Raw genomic sequence first — 17617 nt, forward strand, 5'->3', positions numbered from 1 at the left:
TTTCCTCCCTCGGGAACCCCTTAGGTTCATTCTAGTCCCAATCCCTGGAGGGAAGGGAGGGGAGATCGAATTTCACAGGCATGTAGTTGAGAATTTGAAATATTTGACATTTTTATGAGATGTCCGTCCATATTCTTGCCAGATGCAAGTGCTAATTTTTAAACATTCATCATAACATGAGATCCAAAAAATGTATCAGTGACCTTTCCATACACCGTGTTGTCCACTGGACTGTAACACACCTTGAATATGTGATTTTATAGCGCCGTACATCTTTTTTAAAAAACACAGAGACACGGAGTAGAGCAGATCTCCCCACTGTTGGGGAGAAAACCCATGAAAACTCAGAGGGTGTCAGGCTCACAGAGGTGGGTGAGGGTTTTGTAAATTCCCAATTTTTTCTTGAAAGCTTGGACTTCACCATTGGCAACAAATGCTGTGAGTAGTTTTCTTGGAAGTGATGGGCTTTTTATTCAAGGCAAGATCAGTCAAATGCTGAAGTCTGAATAATGGGAGTTTCTCTGTCATTCTTCAAGTCAAAATGATATTCAGTGAAAACCAGTGGTCAGTTCAGGTGCTCGCCCTTAAAACAACAGTTTTTTTTTTAAGTTTTTACTCAACATCTATTTAATTCAGAATCGGAGTTAGTAAGACCAGAAGAGCTTGATCTATGATTAATTAGAGAGACATTTTCCAGAACATAGGAAAAATGAGCCGAATTTAACATTTGGTGATGATTAGTAAGTGGAAGAATTTAACAGCAATAGCAATACTCAGTGTTATATGTAAATCACCACATCTTATATATTTATACACTTAGTTTTCTTGGGTTTTGCTTTTTGTTTCTTTGAGACAGGATTTCCCTGTGTGTAGCTATGGCTGTCCTAGAATTCCTGTAGACCAGGCTGGCCTCAAAGCCACGAAGATCCATCTGCCTCTTCCTCCAGAGTGCTTAAAGTCATGGACCATCACTGCCCAGCACATTTAGGCTTCTTATAAAATGCATTTCTTATTTCTGCTCTATAGACAAGGAAATACTTTGACTTTATAGATAGTAAAGCACTTTGAAGGTCAGGGAAATTAGTAAGGAGACCAGGTATTGTGTGGCATGCATCTATACTCCCGACACTTAGGAAGCAGAGGTGGGAGGATCATGAGTGCGAGGCCAGCCTGGACAAGAAAAACAGCAGAGATGCAAATGCATGTATTATATCCCCAAGAGCCAAGCTCAGCCTTAATACTGTTAATTTGCCATTTATATGTTTCAGTATTATACCATATTCACTATCATACTATTCTGTAGTTTTTCCCTCTGAGAACTAAAGACAAGCCAAAATTGGCTTTAGTGCAAATCCACATAGAAGCCTGAAATTGGATTTGTTTCACTTGTTTTGTGGTTATAGCCATTAAAATGCTATTTAGCTTTTACTGCGTAGTTATCTTTTAAGACTGCATTGCACACTGTATTATATTAATATCAGATAACCTGAATTATAACTCCCATCCTGTGTCTAATCACATGTTTTCTGTAGACTGACTCAGTATCTCTTTTCATTAAGCATCTCTTATTAGCCACAGTTCTAAACTCACAATTTCTATATAGTCATGTGATGTTTCCTTTAGTATTCTTGTAACACCCTGAATTTCTTTTTCTTCTTGGTTTTTTTTTTTTTTAAATCTTTTGAGACAAGGTATTTGTAGCTTAGGCCAGCCCCAAACTCCTTGTGTAGCCAAGGAGGATCTTGACCTGCTCCTCCTTCCTGCCTTTGCCTTCCAAATGCTGAGGTTACAGGCATGTGCCACCATGCCAGCAATACTGTTTCATCCTTCCACATCCTCTTCTAGAGTTATTAGTTGAACGCTTCGTTCTCCTTTACCTGGTTACTGAATGAGTTCAAATCCAGCCAAAGCAACTTAGAAAGACCTTTACTTAAAAGAAAAGGTAAAAAGAGGAATGGAATTAAATCAGTGGTAGAGCACTTGCTTGAGATCTTTAGCCAGAATTCTAGCTTAGTTTAAAAATGCTGTTAGAACCTACTTGGGATTAGATGAGCTTCCTTGACGATATCTTCCAATAAAGAACCCTTAGAAAATTCTAGCTACTATCCTTCAAATTTTCCCCATCTCCTCTGTTAACTTCCATTGAAATCCATTAAATATGCTGCTATATGCTGCATTCTGCTTTCCAAATCTGTTTAACAATTTGGAGATATTTTGCACAAACACTGACAGATTTTAATGTGAATAGGTCTTTCTGTCTAAGAATCTACACTCATAAATAAGAGGGCATGATAGCCCACTCCTGTAACACTCTCAGTATGCAGGAGGCTGAGGTAGAATGATCCTAGATCAAGACCAGCTTGGACTACATAGGGAATTCCAGGCTAATTTGAGCTTTGTAGAAAGATCCTGGCTTAACCCACCTCCACACACCCACCACATGCACAGGCACATGCTTTAATCCCAGCACTCAGGAGATAGCGGCAGTCTCTGTGAGTTTGAGGCCAGCCTGGTCTACACAGCAGGTTCCAGGCATCCAAGACATCATAGTGAGACCTTGTCTAACAAACAAAAAGAACTAGAAAGAAAGAAACCTTTGTACACTATCTGTACCCTGGGCATCAAGGACATGAAGGAAAGGTATGACTAGGTGGCTTGAAGGAGTGAAGGTAGAGTCCTTGCCCTCTGCCCCTGAGTGCTCACTTTCCTTCTGAGTAGACATAGAATTCTGAGGAGGGGAGAATAAAGAGTTCCCAGGTTAGTGGTACAGGTAGTATATACAAAAGATCTTGCAGTCATGGCTCGAGTTAAGGGACAATAGTATGGTTTGGTGTCACCGCTGCAGGGTAGCTTGCTGCTTGTATATCTTCAATAGGAAATTTGGAGCCATATATAAGCTCCATACTACTGAGGATATGACACAGGCAACGATGGCTGTTTCTGGCCTTTTGCCTCTTTTCTCAAAGAATATATTGTTTTGCAAAAAGTTGAGGTCTCATGAATTTTCCCAGTAACCCTTGCATTTTTCCTCTTTCTGTAAGTGGCCAGACACTTCTGAAGATGGTCTGCTACTCTCGTGACCCAGAAAACCCATGGTCTGCACCTCCTTTATCACTTGGTCCATATCTCTGACCTTGCTTATCCATTGTGTTCTTTTCTTTTTCTTTTTTCTTTCTTTCTTTCTTTTTTTTTTTTTTTTTGGTTTTTCAAGACAGGGTTTCTCTGTGTAGCCCTGGCTGTCCTGGAACTCACTCTGTAGACCAGGCTAGCCTCAAAACAACAGTTTTTTGTGAGGTATTTTTTGTTTGTTTTTTGTTTGTTTGTTTGTTTGTTTGTTTTTTTATGTCAATTTTGTAACTGATGGTACTGAATGGGACTTTTTTCCTCCTTTTTTTTTTTTTTGGTGTTAGGGGTTGAACCTAGAGCCTCCTGTATGGTAGGCAACTGAGCCACCAGGTGGTGCTGGGAGCTTCTAGCAAGTGCTCTTAATCACTGAGCCACCCCACCAGCCCCTAAAATAGTATCCGTTTTTTATCTCTATGGCAACCATGAAATAGAAATCCCACTGGTATCAGAGGGACAGGAGGTGTCTACCGATCTTCCGCCATCACTTTACATCTCTGAAGTGCTAAGATCGTTACTTAATGCAGGACACCTGATTTTACTTATGGCACCAGCTTGCACCCCAGTACCACGTTAAGCAGACGTGTTGAGAAATGACACCCTTCTATTCCTAGTTTTAAAAGGACCACTTTTAGCACGCCTGCTAGATAGAGTGTTTGCTATTAGATGATTTCTTCAAGTGTTGGAAAAGTACCTTGCTTCTTAGTGTGTCAGGAGGTCTCACATGCATGGTTGCTGAGTTTTGGTGACTTCGTTCTCTGGCTCTATTACCCTGCATAGATTAAAGGCAGTACAGATAGTCTCAGATGTGCCAGTATGCATCAGCATCATATTAACGAAAGGATCCGACACATGTGTCCTCTTGGACTTTGACCAAGAGCAAGCCCAAATGTGAATTCTCCGTTCCTCTCCATGTGTCTTCTGTCTGTGTGGCTTATGGTTTCTGTTCTGTCGCCTATCTGTCCATCTGTCAGATGAGTCCGAATCTGTGCCTGGCTGAATGCTGTCTTTGTGAATCTGTCCCTAACAAAGGGCTTTGCCCTCCTCTATTAAACAGACTGCATAACACGAGGAAGGCTACTATACAGAAATACTTTAATTGAGTTTTACAAGGAATGAAACTACCAGTTCCAACCTTCCCAAATAACAAGTGGTCCTGCAAACAGTCTATCTCCGTGCTCTTTCCAGCGCTGGTGGCAGATATTTATTGTACAAGGTCTCTTTTGTCCTGTTCGCTATTTTCAGCAAATGGTTATCATAGCACACATTCACACACACCACGCATTGCTCTGGGCCAGGGGCATGAAAGAAAAACGCAATTTAAGATTAAAGTTATGCACAAGCTTAGGCTGCAAAAGCTGATTGTGTGGGAAATCTAAGACAAGGATGGTTGTTAACATTTTTCCAGGAGAGGTAGGCTGAATAAACAGGCTGAGTGCACAGCAGGACACCAATCAGTCTTAAGTGAGTTTAAGGCGTGTAACTACCTTGGTTGTAAGGTCCAACAAAAGTTCCCATCTCTTGGATGTAAGAGATATTTTCATAATAACACATCCTCACAGAACTCATGTGTTGCTTCTCTCCTCTACACTACTAAAAGACTGTTTTTACTAGCTTTTAAAAATCAATGTTGGATCCACCTTATGATTCTGAAATAAGGAGAAGATAACCCCTGTCTCTCTGTATTCCTGGGTCTTGCGTGCTGTTTTGTTTGGAGATTCTGCCACCATCACTCACGAGTGAGATTGAGCGGCTGCTCTTCTACCTAACACTATTTACAGCACCTTAACTTCTTGTTGTGTGTAGAAGACTGGCATTACCTATTCCTGGAGCTTTGATCAGCTTTTGTCAGTGAAAACTCATGAGTCTTGGAGTTCTTAGAGGAGTAACTTTCTTTAACTCACTCAAGTTTTTTCTTGCTGGATTGTTTGTTTATTCTCACTGTTACTTAGTAACTCTACAGCTATTTAGGTTTTCTATCCTCTGCCCCAAAGCAATCCCGAGGCTGGAACTTAAGGCCATTTGGTTCTACCTTTGAGCTACACTCCCAAGTCTCTCTCTTTTTTTTTTTTTTTTCTTCGAGATAGGGTTTCTCTCTGTAGTTCTGGCTGTCCTGGAACTCACTCTGTAGATCAGGCTAGCCTCGATCTCACCAAGTCTCCTTTTTGTTTTTGTTATTTTGTAACAGGCTCACTAACTAGTCCAGCTAGGCCTTGAACTTAGGCTTCCCCTGCCTCAGGCTCCTGGGTAGCTGGCTTTTGCCTTTCTCTTTCCTCTTAAGTTACTTTGTAACTTCTTATATTGTTTCAAGAACTTAGCCTTTTTCCTTAAATTTTCGTGTTTACAGATACAAAGTTACTCACTGGCAACTACTCTTTTAAATTTCTTCTCATCCATGTTGGAGAACCATTACCTTTTTTTGTGATTTATTTCTGTCTCTTCATCAATATAACAATCACATCACTGGGATTACAGGTGAATGCAACCAAGCTTGGTGCACATGCGTGCATGTGGTGTGTGTGTGGGGGGGGGGGGGGGATCGGGGCATCAGATTCAGGTCTTCATGCTTGTCTGGCAAGCACTTTACCTACCGAGTCATCTCCCCAGTTCTAACTCCCTATTCTGAAGACATGTTACTCAGCACAAACATGTTTAGACTCGTGATATTTTTGTAAGGAATTGAACCTCTTATCACAGTGTGGTTACCCTTTAGTTGCTTCTACAATGCTTTTCCCTTAGAATATTTTTTTCCTTAAAATGCTGTCCAGATGTTACAAATCCTCCTTTATTTTCAATGGGGTTTCTGTCCTGATAAGCCCACCATAAAACTGAAAAATTGTAATTGAACCACCAGAGTTGGAATTCTCAGAATGTGACATATGTCAAATATGCAACTTCCTACTTCTCTTTTATTTACATCTTTGACTTAGAAAATGTCAAGAAACAGGATTTGACTGTAGTTGCTGATCTTCAAGGGTCTGTCCTCATCCCCTCCTGTGATGTTTGTCATCATCTTCCTTGACTTCCCATTTCTGTTTCTTTCCTTTCTTTACACTTTTTTCCCATATACCTCCTCTACTCATTGAATATCACTCCAGTAGTTTTAACATACATATTTCTTTACCTTAAGTTTAATCATTTAAACAATGGTCCATGTATTTACAATACATAGAATGTTCAGCATAGGTTGAATTTTTTTCTCCAAACATTTATGACTCAGGAAAAGACTCAAATGGAAATCTATAGATATAGATACACATATATACATACATACATACATACATACATACATATATACATAGATACTTAGAGTTGATTTTGTTACTCCCACTAATTATGTTCTAGAACACCAACGAATATATCACATTAGCAAATCCTAAGCCATTGCTCCTGGGGGGAAATGCAGCATCAGGTGCAAGCTTCTTTTCTCAATATTTTCTACAAGCAATCAACACCTAGCTGTGGTTATGTGCTCATGTGTAAAAGACACATATCTAATGTGCATCACTGATTAACACTGAGCTTAGGGCAAATGGCCAGGCCAGTTCATGCCTCAGTCTGACCTGGAGCTTAGAAATAGAATGTTTGCCGAGCATGTCCAAGCACCACATAAAGGAAATATTTATCTGTATATGTATCTAATCTATCTACCTACTTTTCTGTCTCTCCATCTATCTGTTTGTCTGTCCACTTGTCTGTCTATCCATCTCTCTCTATTTGGCTATCTATGTCTGTATAAGTCATAGATAAATGAGAACTATCTAGCACATGTTTTCTCTGTCGGAGACACCATAGCCTTTGTGTGCTTAGAAATAAAATATATCACTTCAGTATTATTCTTGGAATCCTTTCAAAACATGGAAACTATTCTCCAAAACATAAAAAGAAAAGAAAAGGGAGACTAAACAGAGGCAGGGGAAAGGATCCTTGCTCACAGTATGAGCAGAAACAAGACACAGCAGCTTTATTTAGTTCAATCTTAGCTGGAAATGCTTATGCAAGTGGCTCAGACAATTTGCCTTCCTGTCCCTGCACACCATTGAATGGGAAAGCAATGCAAGCTACTGGAAGAGAGGAAAAGAAGTAGTACACAAATTTGCAAATACAGAATTGATGGGTAATAAATGTTGATTCTGTGTGATATTCATGATATTGAAGTACAGCCTTATTAATTGATGTATCTGTACATCATCTGGTGCTGTGGATGGACCTAAGGACCTCTCACATTGTGAGTGTGCAATCTACTGCAGAGCTCTAGTCCCCAATCCCCCTCTTTGCCTTCTCCTGCCACTGTGATTCTGGGGATAAACCCAGGACCTCCAGCCTACAGGAAGAAGACCAGGAGGTTCCATAGCAGATTACTGTGTTTCTGGTTGACTTTGAGATTATTCCCTTGTCTGGGTTCTTTATAATGACTGTGACCTGATTCTGAGCATGAAAAAGTTATCAACAAGAAGACTCAGCTGGCATGTCTTTCCTAGCCCCGCTTCAATGACAAGACGAACAACGTAGAGGCCTACGTGAAATGGTTCAACAGACTATGCTACCTGGTAGCAACGGAAATCTGCATGGTGAGTAAAGCCAGCTTGGCCAGCCAGAGGCTACCTGGGGATCAAAAGGATGTATCGAATCCCAACCTTCCCAAACCCAGGGCTTGGCTGGACCATTGTACCAGACCATGTTCACCTCTTCCCTCCAGTGAATGTCCTCTGTAGATGGATCTCAGGGTGGATCCATCAGCCAAATGGAAATTAGACTGTTGGGGACTGAGGGCTGGCTACTGAGGGTGTGCCTCAGTCTGGACCTGTCTGCTTCAGGCATCTGGGCTGTGTAGCTTACTTGGGCCTTGGAGATAAAAGGGTCTAACCTTTAAGAATTGGGAAACTCCATGTTAAAAGTCCAGGCCAACGATGAGATTGGAAATAAACCTATTCCTATTTTTTTTTCTTTATTTAATACCAAACCCAATTACTTTTTAAAAATTCATATCTTCAGTGCAACCTAAAGCTAGCTGTTTCTGTGTAGTTAGTAAATGATACTTAGAGGGGACAGGAGGTGATCTTTCCAGGTTTCACTGTGTCTGTTAACCTTGCCCTGTATGTGCTTATTCAGTGTTCTGAAGAATATGCACAATTTCCCCCAAACCAACAATCCCTGGTGTGCACTTTTATCTGTCATTTTTCTGAACATAAAAAATGATGGACCATAAGTTTTAAAAACTGAATTCCAAAACAAGTCCAGACCAGTGGATGCTTCTGTCTGCAGGAAGTTCTGACACTCTAGTGTTAGGCACTTTGACACTGAGGTGAGGTGCCTGGCCAACTCTGGCTGTCATCTTCTCTTCCTTTAAACCAAGGGCACTGTCCTCTGGACATCTATCTTCATCCTCAGGCAGTGGCTCTCAGCCTTCCTAGTGCTGCAGCCCGTGAATACACCTCATGTTGTGGTGACCAATCATAGGATTATTTTTGTTGCTACCTCATAACTATAATTTTGTTACTGTTATTAAGCATAAAGCAAATATCTGAGATGCAGGATATGATATTTGACCCCGGTGGGTCACAACCTACAGATTGAGAACCATTGTCCTAATGCACAATGGGACAGACTGACTAGTTGGGCGTACAGGGTGCAGGTGCTGAGACAGAGCCTGGGGTCAAAGGTCAATGCTCATTAGGGGTCAGCCGCTGAGAGGCGAACAGGGCGGTCAGGTTTGTGCTAAGGGAGAAACTGACCTGTGGTGTTCATAGTAGGCTGACATGGCCAGCTTCTATCTAACCATCACCTGGCTCCGTCACTGTCCTCCCTTAGTGTCGCCATCTGAAGGGCAGGACTAATCCTCAGGTGGGCAGCTCTCTGCATCAGAGAGGACTCCTTGGAGGGGCTGTGGTGGTGCACCTACAATGTCACTGCCTGGTGCCCAGAGAGACAATGGTGTTGATAGACAAGAAGGATGCACCCGAATTGTACTGGCCTGAGCCTGTTATCACACTCCCATCACTGGCCTGGCAGCTAAGGTAGGCCAATGTGGAGGCTAGACCACCCAGGAACTCACCTGGGATGGCCCTGGGGAAAAGACAGTTTGGTCCTGAGACACCAGAAAGGTGCAGTGTCTTAACTACTTGTCCCCAAAATGAGTTCTCACAGCGGCATGGTGTTCTGACAGAAAGCAATAGAGGGACAGCAGAGAGAGCAGGGCCCAGGGTTGGTTTAGCCTTGTAGAGGTGCTGTCCCAAAGATGCCTCCCAGACCCTTCAGTTCAGGAGCTTAACAGCCACATGTACCCTGCACACTTCTCAGCTGTGTGCTGCATCTGCTGTGAAGGGTCTCAAAACCCTGGGCCTTGGCCTTCTCAGCTATGAAATGGGCTCTGAGAAGAGCAGAGGGCCAGGCTGGTTGATTGGGGTGTTTGAAGGGGGAGGAACACATGCCCACTGAAGCTCGGATATCCTCTCCCCAGCCAGCCAAGAAGAAGCAGCGAGCACAGGTGATCGAGTTCTTCATTGATGTGGCCCGCGAGTGTTTCAACATCGGCAACTTCAACTCCCTCATGGCCATTATCTGTGAGTGAACTTGCCCAGGCCTTGAATACCCTGTGTGAGGACCACTAGAGGGGTTAAAGTGGACATGGCCGGCAGATGGGGTGCACGTCGAGGGTCTTCTCTGCAGTGGGTGGCTGTGGGCTAGGTGGCCAGCTCCATGGGAGGCAAGGTCAATCTCCAAGGGGTACATCTGAAGAGTCTGGCAGTGTGAACCCACAAACAGAGAAAATGAAGCCAAAATAAGTGTTGATGCTATGGTGGGCCTAGGTAGATGGGTCAGTCAGAGTTACATGCACCCAAGTCCACCTCGGTACAACGTACACCAGCACATGCCCACTCAGCTACCCTTCAGCCACAGTCAGGGCACACCAAGGCTTTTCCTATGGGAACAATGGAAACTGTACAGGCTGAAGGAGCCCGCCCAGCTCGATTTACCTTCTTCCAGCCGGCATGAATATGAGCCCTGTCTCCAGGCTGAAGAAGACTTGGGCCAAAGTGAAAACAGCCAAGTTCTTCATTCTGGAGGTAAACGGGGTTGTTGGTCCAAGGGGTGTGGCCATCTGGTCTCTGAATATAACTACTCAAATGTCTTCCTGTCTCCTTCCAGCACCAGATGGACCCAACGGGGAATTTCTGCAACTATAGGACAGCCCTGCGTGGGGCAGCCCACCGCTCACTGACTGCTCACAGCAGCAGGGAGAAGGTAGGGAAGAGCCTTCAAAGCTTAGAAGTTTCGCCTTCCATAGCTCCTCCCATATTATTTCAGGTGGGCTGTATCAATGTAGTCTTCAGCTTTCAGTCACTGTAACCAAATACCCGACACAAACAAGTTATAAAGCAAAAAGGTTCAATTTTGCTTGCAAGTTTCAGTCCATGATTAGTGACTTTGTTACTGTGGGTCTTTTATGGTAAAGACACGTGATAAAAATTAAGTTGCTCACTTGATGCAGGGGAGCCAAAAAGAGGAGAAAAAACTCAGAAGTCAAAGGCATATCCCGGTGACTAAAGATCTCTTGCTAACTCAACTCCATCTCCTAACGTTTCCACAGCCTCCCATGAACACCTCTCTGGGAAGCAAGTCACAGTCATAGGGACCTTTGAAAAACACATGATCCAACTATAGCAGTCAGGACTCTGAGGGACCCAGTCACCTGGCCCAGTCCTTGCCCTAGTAAGCCTGCTGCAGCCAGGAGCCAGGACATTAGAAAGCCAGACAGGAACTTCTCTCCACTGAGTATCTAGAACATGTGGGCTCCATGATTCCCAGCCCTCCATTTAACTCTGATGGGCTTCATTCAGCATTCCCATCTGCCAAACTGGAAGACTGAGTCCCAGTTAAGGATCTTTCACTGTTCCGTTGTACTGTGAGGCAGTAGCAGAGCCAGGTGTCAAACTCCATCCTGCACAGTTTTGAATATACTGGCCTCATTATGCTGCATCGAGGGCTTTGCTGAGCCCAGGACACAAGTGGTGCTGTGTCTTAGCCTCAGGGGTCCTGGCGTCCAGCTCACGAGTTGGACTCTAGGGTGGACTGTATAGAAGCTGGGCTGTCACCACTGATTCGAGAAGTCACTTGCAACAGTGCATTTCTGCATGAGTTTTCTCCCATCCATACTGAGGCTGAGTGACCATGGGGCAGGGTGACACTTCATGTGCCTGTACTCTGAGCCCCCTTCTAGCTCTGGGCTACTAGGGGCTGTTCCTTTACATTGATCTGCACTTTCTCCCTTCTAGATTGTCATCCCTTTCTTCAGCCTGCTCATCAAAGACATTTACTTCCTCAATGAGGGCTGCGCCAACCGCCTTCCCAATGGGCATGTCAACTTTGAGGTGGGTCCACAGGCTTTCAATGAGGCCAGCAAGTGAGACAGCTGCTAAATGTTCCCAGCACAAACAAGGGAGGCAGCTCAAGAGATGCTTCAGCATGACGTGCTTGTGATGCTGAGTCCCACCCGAGTCCCACCCCCAGAACCATGGGAAGAAAAGCTGGGTTTGTTGGCACAGGTTTATAATCCCAGTCCTGGGAGGAGGAGAAAGGTGGATTTCTGGGTGTCTCTGGACAACCAGCTTAGCCTAATTTATAGGCCAGTGAGAGACTCTGTGTTTTTTGTTTGTTTGTTTGCTTGCTTGCTTGCTTGTTTGTTTTGTTTTGTTTTGTTTTCTCAGACAGGGTTTCTCTGTGTAGCCTTGGCTGTTCTGGAACTCACGGAGATCCACCTGCCTCTACCTCCAAGTGCTGGGATGAAAGGTGTGTGCCTCCATCCCCAGCTGAGAAAGCCTATCTTAAAAAGCAGGGTAAACAGTACCTGAGGTTGTCCTCTGGCCTCTACTTTCCCGAGTGCACCTGTAGTCACACAGACACAAACACATACATAGACAAAAGTTGCCAGCATGGGACTGCTAACCCCTGGATAGCTGGATTCATGCGGGCTGCAGGAGATGCAGGGTGCAGCAGTTTACAGCCATTTCAGACTGGGGTCATCCAGGTCCCCTAACATCACCCAGAGGGAGAGGCTGAGGCTCAGGCACATGCCAACAAACATTCCATACTGGACATTGTTCTCAGCACAGTGAGCTGAATCATTTTGGTCCTTGGAAGAGCAGCAGAGTGAAGAGAAAGCCAACCCTGAAGACCTATTATGGCAGCTGGCAAGGTGCTTCAAGGACCACACAAAAGTGTAGGACATGATAACCAGGGCAGGTCCCGAAAAGGAGGGTCCCTGAACTGCAGGATGGAGTTGTAAAGCAGAAACCACAGAGAGCAGAAGCAAAGAGTTTCCTGCTCCCTCACCTCACCAGCCTCATTAGATGTCTTTCAGGAAGTTCCCAAGACCTCTCAAGCAGAGAGACCCCCCCCCCATCTGCTGGCTGTTCCCACAGCAGGCTGGGCATCCGTCACTCAGAGAACCAGAGCTCCTGAACACTTCAGAAGAGCCCACCCATGGACTGATGTGGTGGGTGGGCTCTGCAGACAGAGTCCAGCAAACAGAGCATGGCATGAAGTCTTAGTGGGACCTTCCAATCTATTGGGAAAAGAGGCTCTTGTCTTGCAGAAGCCCCACCTGGTCCCCACTCAGCCTTCAGCTCCAATAAGCATAAATTCTAGACCTAGGACTTGCTCTACAGCAGTGGTTCTCAACCTGTGGATCGTAGCCCCTTTGGGAGTTGAGCAACCCTTTCTCAGGAGTCTCCTAAGACCACCAGAAAACAGATATTGCATTATGATTCATAACAGTAGCAAAATTACAGTTATGAAGTAGCAATGAAGATAATTTTATAGTTGGGGTCACCCCAACATGAGGAACTGTGTTAAAGAATTGCACGTTAGGAGGGTTGAGAACTGCTACTCTATAGGAAGCTCATCCCCCTACTTCTGAAAACTGGGCCACAGCTGTGGCTACAAAGAGGTCTTGGAGGCTGCCAAGAATTCTGTGAGTGTCCCCAGCTGATGAGGACCACAGCACAAGCCTAGGCTCTTTGGGCTACAGCTGGTGTGTCTACACAGATCTCAGGTGACCACAGGCCTGGTTGTCCCAAAGTTGGCAGAGGACTGTCTAGGCCAGCACATGGTCCCAGGGTCTAATGTAGGGGCCACACAGATGAGACTTCAGGGGCTCAAGGCCTGGGATGGGTTTTTTTCTGTTGGTGACCCTGACACATAACTGAGAATGGAGACTTCATCATTCCTCTTCTTGAACTAGTCCTTAGGATCAGAGCCGTGGAAGACTGTGAGCCACTCATGTGACCACACGCCGAGGGAGCAGGTGGTAAGGGTAGATCTGGCTACTAGGGCTGATTGGGGGACGAAGCAGAGCAGGCTTTCCAGCCCAGGCATGACTTTGGGCTGTGTCCTACCTTCTCTGCTGTATCTGTGATAAAAATACACTGACAGAAACAAAGGAGAAAGGGTTTGTTTTGACTTACTGTACCAAGGGGGATGAGAGTCCATCATTAAAGGCAAGGAATGGAGGGAGGAGCAGGAAGCTGGCTGACCACACTGCATCTGCACTTAGGAAACGTGTCCAAACGGCAAGTGGGACCAGGCTGTCAACTCTCCAAGGCCACCCCCAGGGACATACTTCCCCAGCAAATCTCCACCTCCCAAAAGTTTCAGAACCTCCCAACAGCATCACCAGGTGGGGAAGAAGCCTACTGCAGGCATTTCACAGTCAAACGTAGCCGGCTGTTGTGTGTTTAAAGTCTTTTTGAAAGTTAGTGTACTTTTATATTTTAAACACATATGTCATCGGCCCTCTGTTTCCATGGGTTCTGCATCGGTGGAAGGAAAATATTTCTTATTTACATCTGTACTGAAGACTTACAGACTGTTTTGTTTGTCACTGTTCCCAGAACAATGCACACAGAATTCATTTGCATAGCATTACATCATACTAGGTGTTAGGAGGAATCTGGAGATAGCTTAAAGCATGCAAGACGAGCTGTATCTATTATGTGGAAATATTATACCATCTTAAAAAGGGACCAGAGCCTCTGTGGTTTGGGCTATCTTGGTTGAGGTAAAGGGATCCTAAAAGCGATTGCTTGTGCATATTAAAAGATGATTCTAAGCTGCTCGGCAGGGGTGCATACCGTTAACCTCAGCACTCAAGAGGCAGAGACAGGCAGATTTCTGTGAGTTTGAGGCTAGCCTAGTCCACAGAGCGAGTTCCAGGAACTACACAGAGAAACCCTGTCTCAAAATAACAACAACAGCAGCAGCAGCAGCAGCAGCAGCAGCAGCAATGGTTCTACTTTAAAATACACTTAAAAGAATTTACTTAGGGCTGTTGTGATGGCTCAGTAGCCTCAGTGCTTGCGACCAAGCCTGAGGACCTGAGTTCTATCTCTAACATCTCCATGGTAAAAAGATAGAACTGATGTCCTCTGACCTCACCCTGACAGAACTGATTCCTGCAAGTTGTCCTTTGACCTCTACCTGTACACCAGTGTGCAGATATGCCTACATACATATGCACAATAAAATATCACAGATTTAAAAAAAACGAATTTACTTGGGCTTCCTAGATGGAGCAGCAGTTAAGAACATGTACTGCTCTTCCACAGGCCCTCAGTTTGGTTCCCAGCACCATGTCAGGACACTCACAAATGCCTGTAACTCCAGCTCCAGGGGTTTGAACACCCTCTGCTGGCCTCTGTGGGCAGCACATACACATACCCACATATATACCCGTAATTTAAAACAAAGCAAATCTTTTTAAATTACTTAAATTTTATTTAAATAGGTCTACTGAACTGCATTGACATCACTCTATAAGTCAACAAGCTTGTGTCACTTTCCCAAAGAAAATCACAAAAAATTAAATAAAGCTATGCGCATTCTTGCTACGTTTAGGCAAAGGCTGGGGGCAGCCAGATATGGTGGCACACACCTTTAATTCAAGCATTCTGGAGTCAGAGGCAGGAGGATCTCTGTGAGTTCAAAGCTAGACTGATGCATACAGGCAGTTCCAGGCTAGCCCTGGCTACACAGTGAGACACTGTCTCAAAAAGCTGTGGGCCAATGGCTGCTACCCCTTGATGGGGATGTTGTGAGCCTGAGGTGACAGGTAACAGATTCTAAGAAGGAGAATTGGCAAGATTCTCACAGAATACTCAGCATCCTTCCTAGGTTCTGCTGCCACCTGTGGTCCCATGTTCCTTCTCAGATCTGCAAGAAGGGTGATGGCCCAAGGGAAGACGCTCACTCTCCTCCGTTTTGTGTCTCTGTTAACCTGGCAGAAATTTCTGGAACTGGCCAAGCAGGTTGGAGAGTTCATTACTTGGAAACAAGTGGAATGTCCTTTCGAGCAAGACCCAAGCATCACCCATTACCTGTACACTGCCCCCATCTTCAGCGAAGACGGTAAGGTGGCCCCCATGGCCTCCACATCCAGGCAGTAGGACTGTCCCGTGGTCTCTTAGTCACCATTCAGGGACACCAACTCTGGGCTGCAGTAACATCTCACGCATGCTTGCTGGGCCCAGAGTGGAGTAGAGAAAGCATATTCCCTTGTCTGATGAGCACCCAGTTGCCTCCTAAGGAGCACAAAACCAACTCAGCAGGTTGCAGGCTAGCTAGCACCTCAAGGACCCCTGAGTCCAGATTCCTCTCTGAACGTGGTGTGATCATTGTTGGCCATTCTGAACATGAGCAGCCTATCCATCTGCCGTGAGCGTGCTGTGCTACAAGCATACATGGGGATGCTTGACTTTCCACGGTGTCAGAATTCTATACGATGTGGGAGAAGTAGAGTAGGGCATAGCCTCACGTCAGCACCAATGTCCTCTGGTTTTCTCGTTAATAAAAAGTTAGTGGGGGTGAGAACGAAGGCTCACACAAGGAGAGCCGAGCACTGGCGTGGCTACGGGTTTTCCATGGATGGTGCATGTGTAGTCCATGTGACACACACTGGCTTGAGACACTGATTTCTGGAAACTGTGGAACCCAAGACCTCACACACCACCGGGCAAGTGTCCTAAGACTGAGCTAGATCCCCAGGGCTCTGTTTTACTTTTTATTTTGAGGCAGGGTTTCACTAAGTTTCCCGGGATGATTTTGAACTCATTTTGTAGCCCAGGCAAGCCTGACATTGTGGTCCTCCTCCATCAGCCCCCAAAGTAGCTGGGATTGTAGACGTGGAACACCAGGTCTGGCTTGTTAAATGCACTGATATAACTGCTAACAGTTTCACTTTGCAGGGGATTTATTGGGACATAACCATGTCATAACTTAGATAATTGTTTTGTTTGTTGAGGTAGGACCCCACTGTGTAGTTCAGGTTAGCCTAGAACTTATGTAGCCCAGACTAACTCCAAACTCACTCTTGAGTCCCCCAATGTTGAGATTATAGGCAGGAGTTTTATTTTTTGAGACAAGGTTTCACTATGTAGTCCCAGATGCCATGCAACTTTTATGTAGACCAGGCTGGCCTTGAACTCACAGAGATCAGACTGCCTCTGTCTCCTGAGTGCTGGGATTAAAGGTGAGCCACCATGACTGATATAAAACATTATATTACTACATGTGGGATAGCCCATGTTGTTTATTAAATATGAGACACTGTATTTATTGGAGTCCCATGATTGATACAAAGCGGCTGCAGCCCACAGAGAGAAGCACACTTCTCATTGCTAACCAAGGGAAAACTCCAAATTCAAATTTCAGACTGTGATATCTACTAAATATGCCACCTCCCAGCATCATGAGCAGAAAAACTGAACATTAAACCATCATAAGTGAAGGATGTGTTTTGCACATGGATACTGCTGGGGGAATTTGGGTAGAGGGGCCATGGGAATCTCTGCATGTTATTTTTTTAAAATTGCCTGAGAACAGTGACCTCCAAATGAAAAGTTTAATTCACAAACAAAAAGCAGGTCAAGTTCTGGGTAAACAAGGAGCTGTGGTCACCTGCATTTAAGTGCATAATTTCACTTTCATTTTGGTTTAGGTCTGTATTTGGCTTCCTATGAAAGCGAGAGCCCAGAGAACCAGACAGAAAAGGAGAGGTGGAAATCTCTAAGGTGGGTCTGTGTGCCAGGAAAGGAGATGCAAGATGGCTGGGGGAGACAAGTGGGCTGCTTGAGGCCATGAGGAGGCTGAGGGGTTTGTGAGGTATTAGCTCATTAGGTTCCTCCTGTGGGGAGGGATGAGGAACAGGCCAGGACCAGAGAGACAGAGCAGAACTCAAGGGCTGTGGGTCTTGGAAGGAGACTTAGCCAATGATCCCCATGTGGCATGGGCAGGATGAATATCCCAGGGCCTAGACTTTCTTTTCTTCTCTTTTCCTCTCTTCTCCTCTCTTTTCCTCTCTTCTCCTCTCTTTTCCTCTCCTCTCTTCTCCTTTCCTCTCCTCTCCTTCCTCTCTTCCTCTCTCTCTCTCTCTCTCTCTCTCTGTCTCTGTCTTTCTTTCTTTCTTTCTTTCTTTCTTTCTTTCTTTCTTTCTTTCTTT

The 17617-nt window shown here is 44.8% G+C and overlaps 1 protein-coding gene across 1 annotated transcript in view; it reads left to right on the top strand.

Annotated features, from left to right (window-relative positions):
- The window catches only part of Rasgef1c (RasGEF domain family member 1C), a gene marked incomplete at its 3' end in the record, with an annotated part of 72319 nt that extends 55130 nt beyond the window's left edge, over nucleotides 1-17189 (top strand). Inside the window, exons 7-13 of the mRNA XM_028781900.1 lie at nucleotides 7605-7694; nucleotides 9584-9686; nucleotides 10111-10190; nucleotides 10273-10368; nucleotides 11400-11495; nucleotides 15405-15528; nucleotides 17117-17189. Of these exons, the coding sequence (XP_028637733.1) occupies nucleotides 7605-7694; nucleotides 9584-9686; nucleotides 10111-10190; nucleotides 10273-10368; nucleotides 11400-11495; nucleotides 15405-15528; nucleotides 17117-17189 (662 nt within the window). The remainder of the gene's footprint in view (nucleotides 1-7604; nucleotides 7695-9583; nucleotides 9687-10110; nucleotides 10191-10272; nucleotides 10369-11399; nucleotides 11496-15404; nucleotides 15529-17116) is intronic.
- Nucleotides 17190-17617: the final 428 nt, after the last annotated feature.

This window comes from Grammomys surdaster, unplaced genomic scaffold (genome assembly GCF_004785775.1).
Source record: "Grammomys surdaster isolate TR1022 unplaced genomic scaffold, NIH_TR_1.0 577, whole genome shotgun sequence".
Classification (NCBI taxonomy): Eukaryota; Metazoa; Chordata; class Mammalia; order Rodentia; family Muridae; genus Grammomys; species Grammomys surdaster.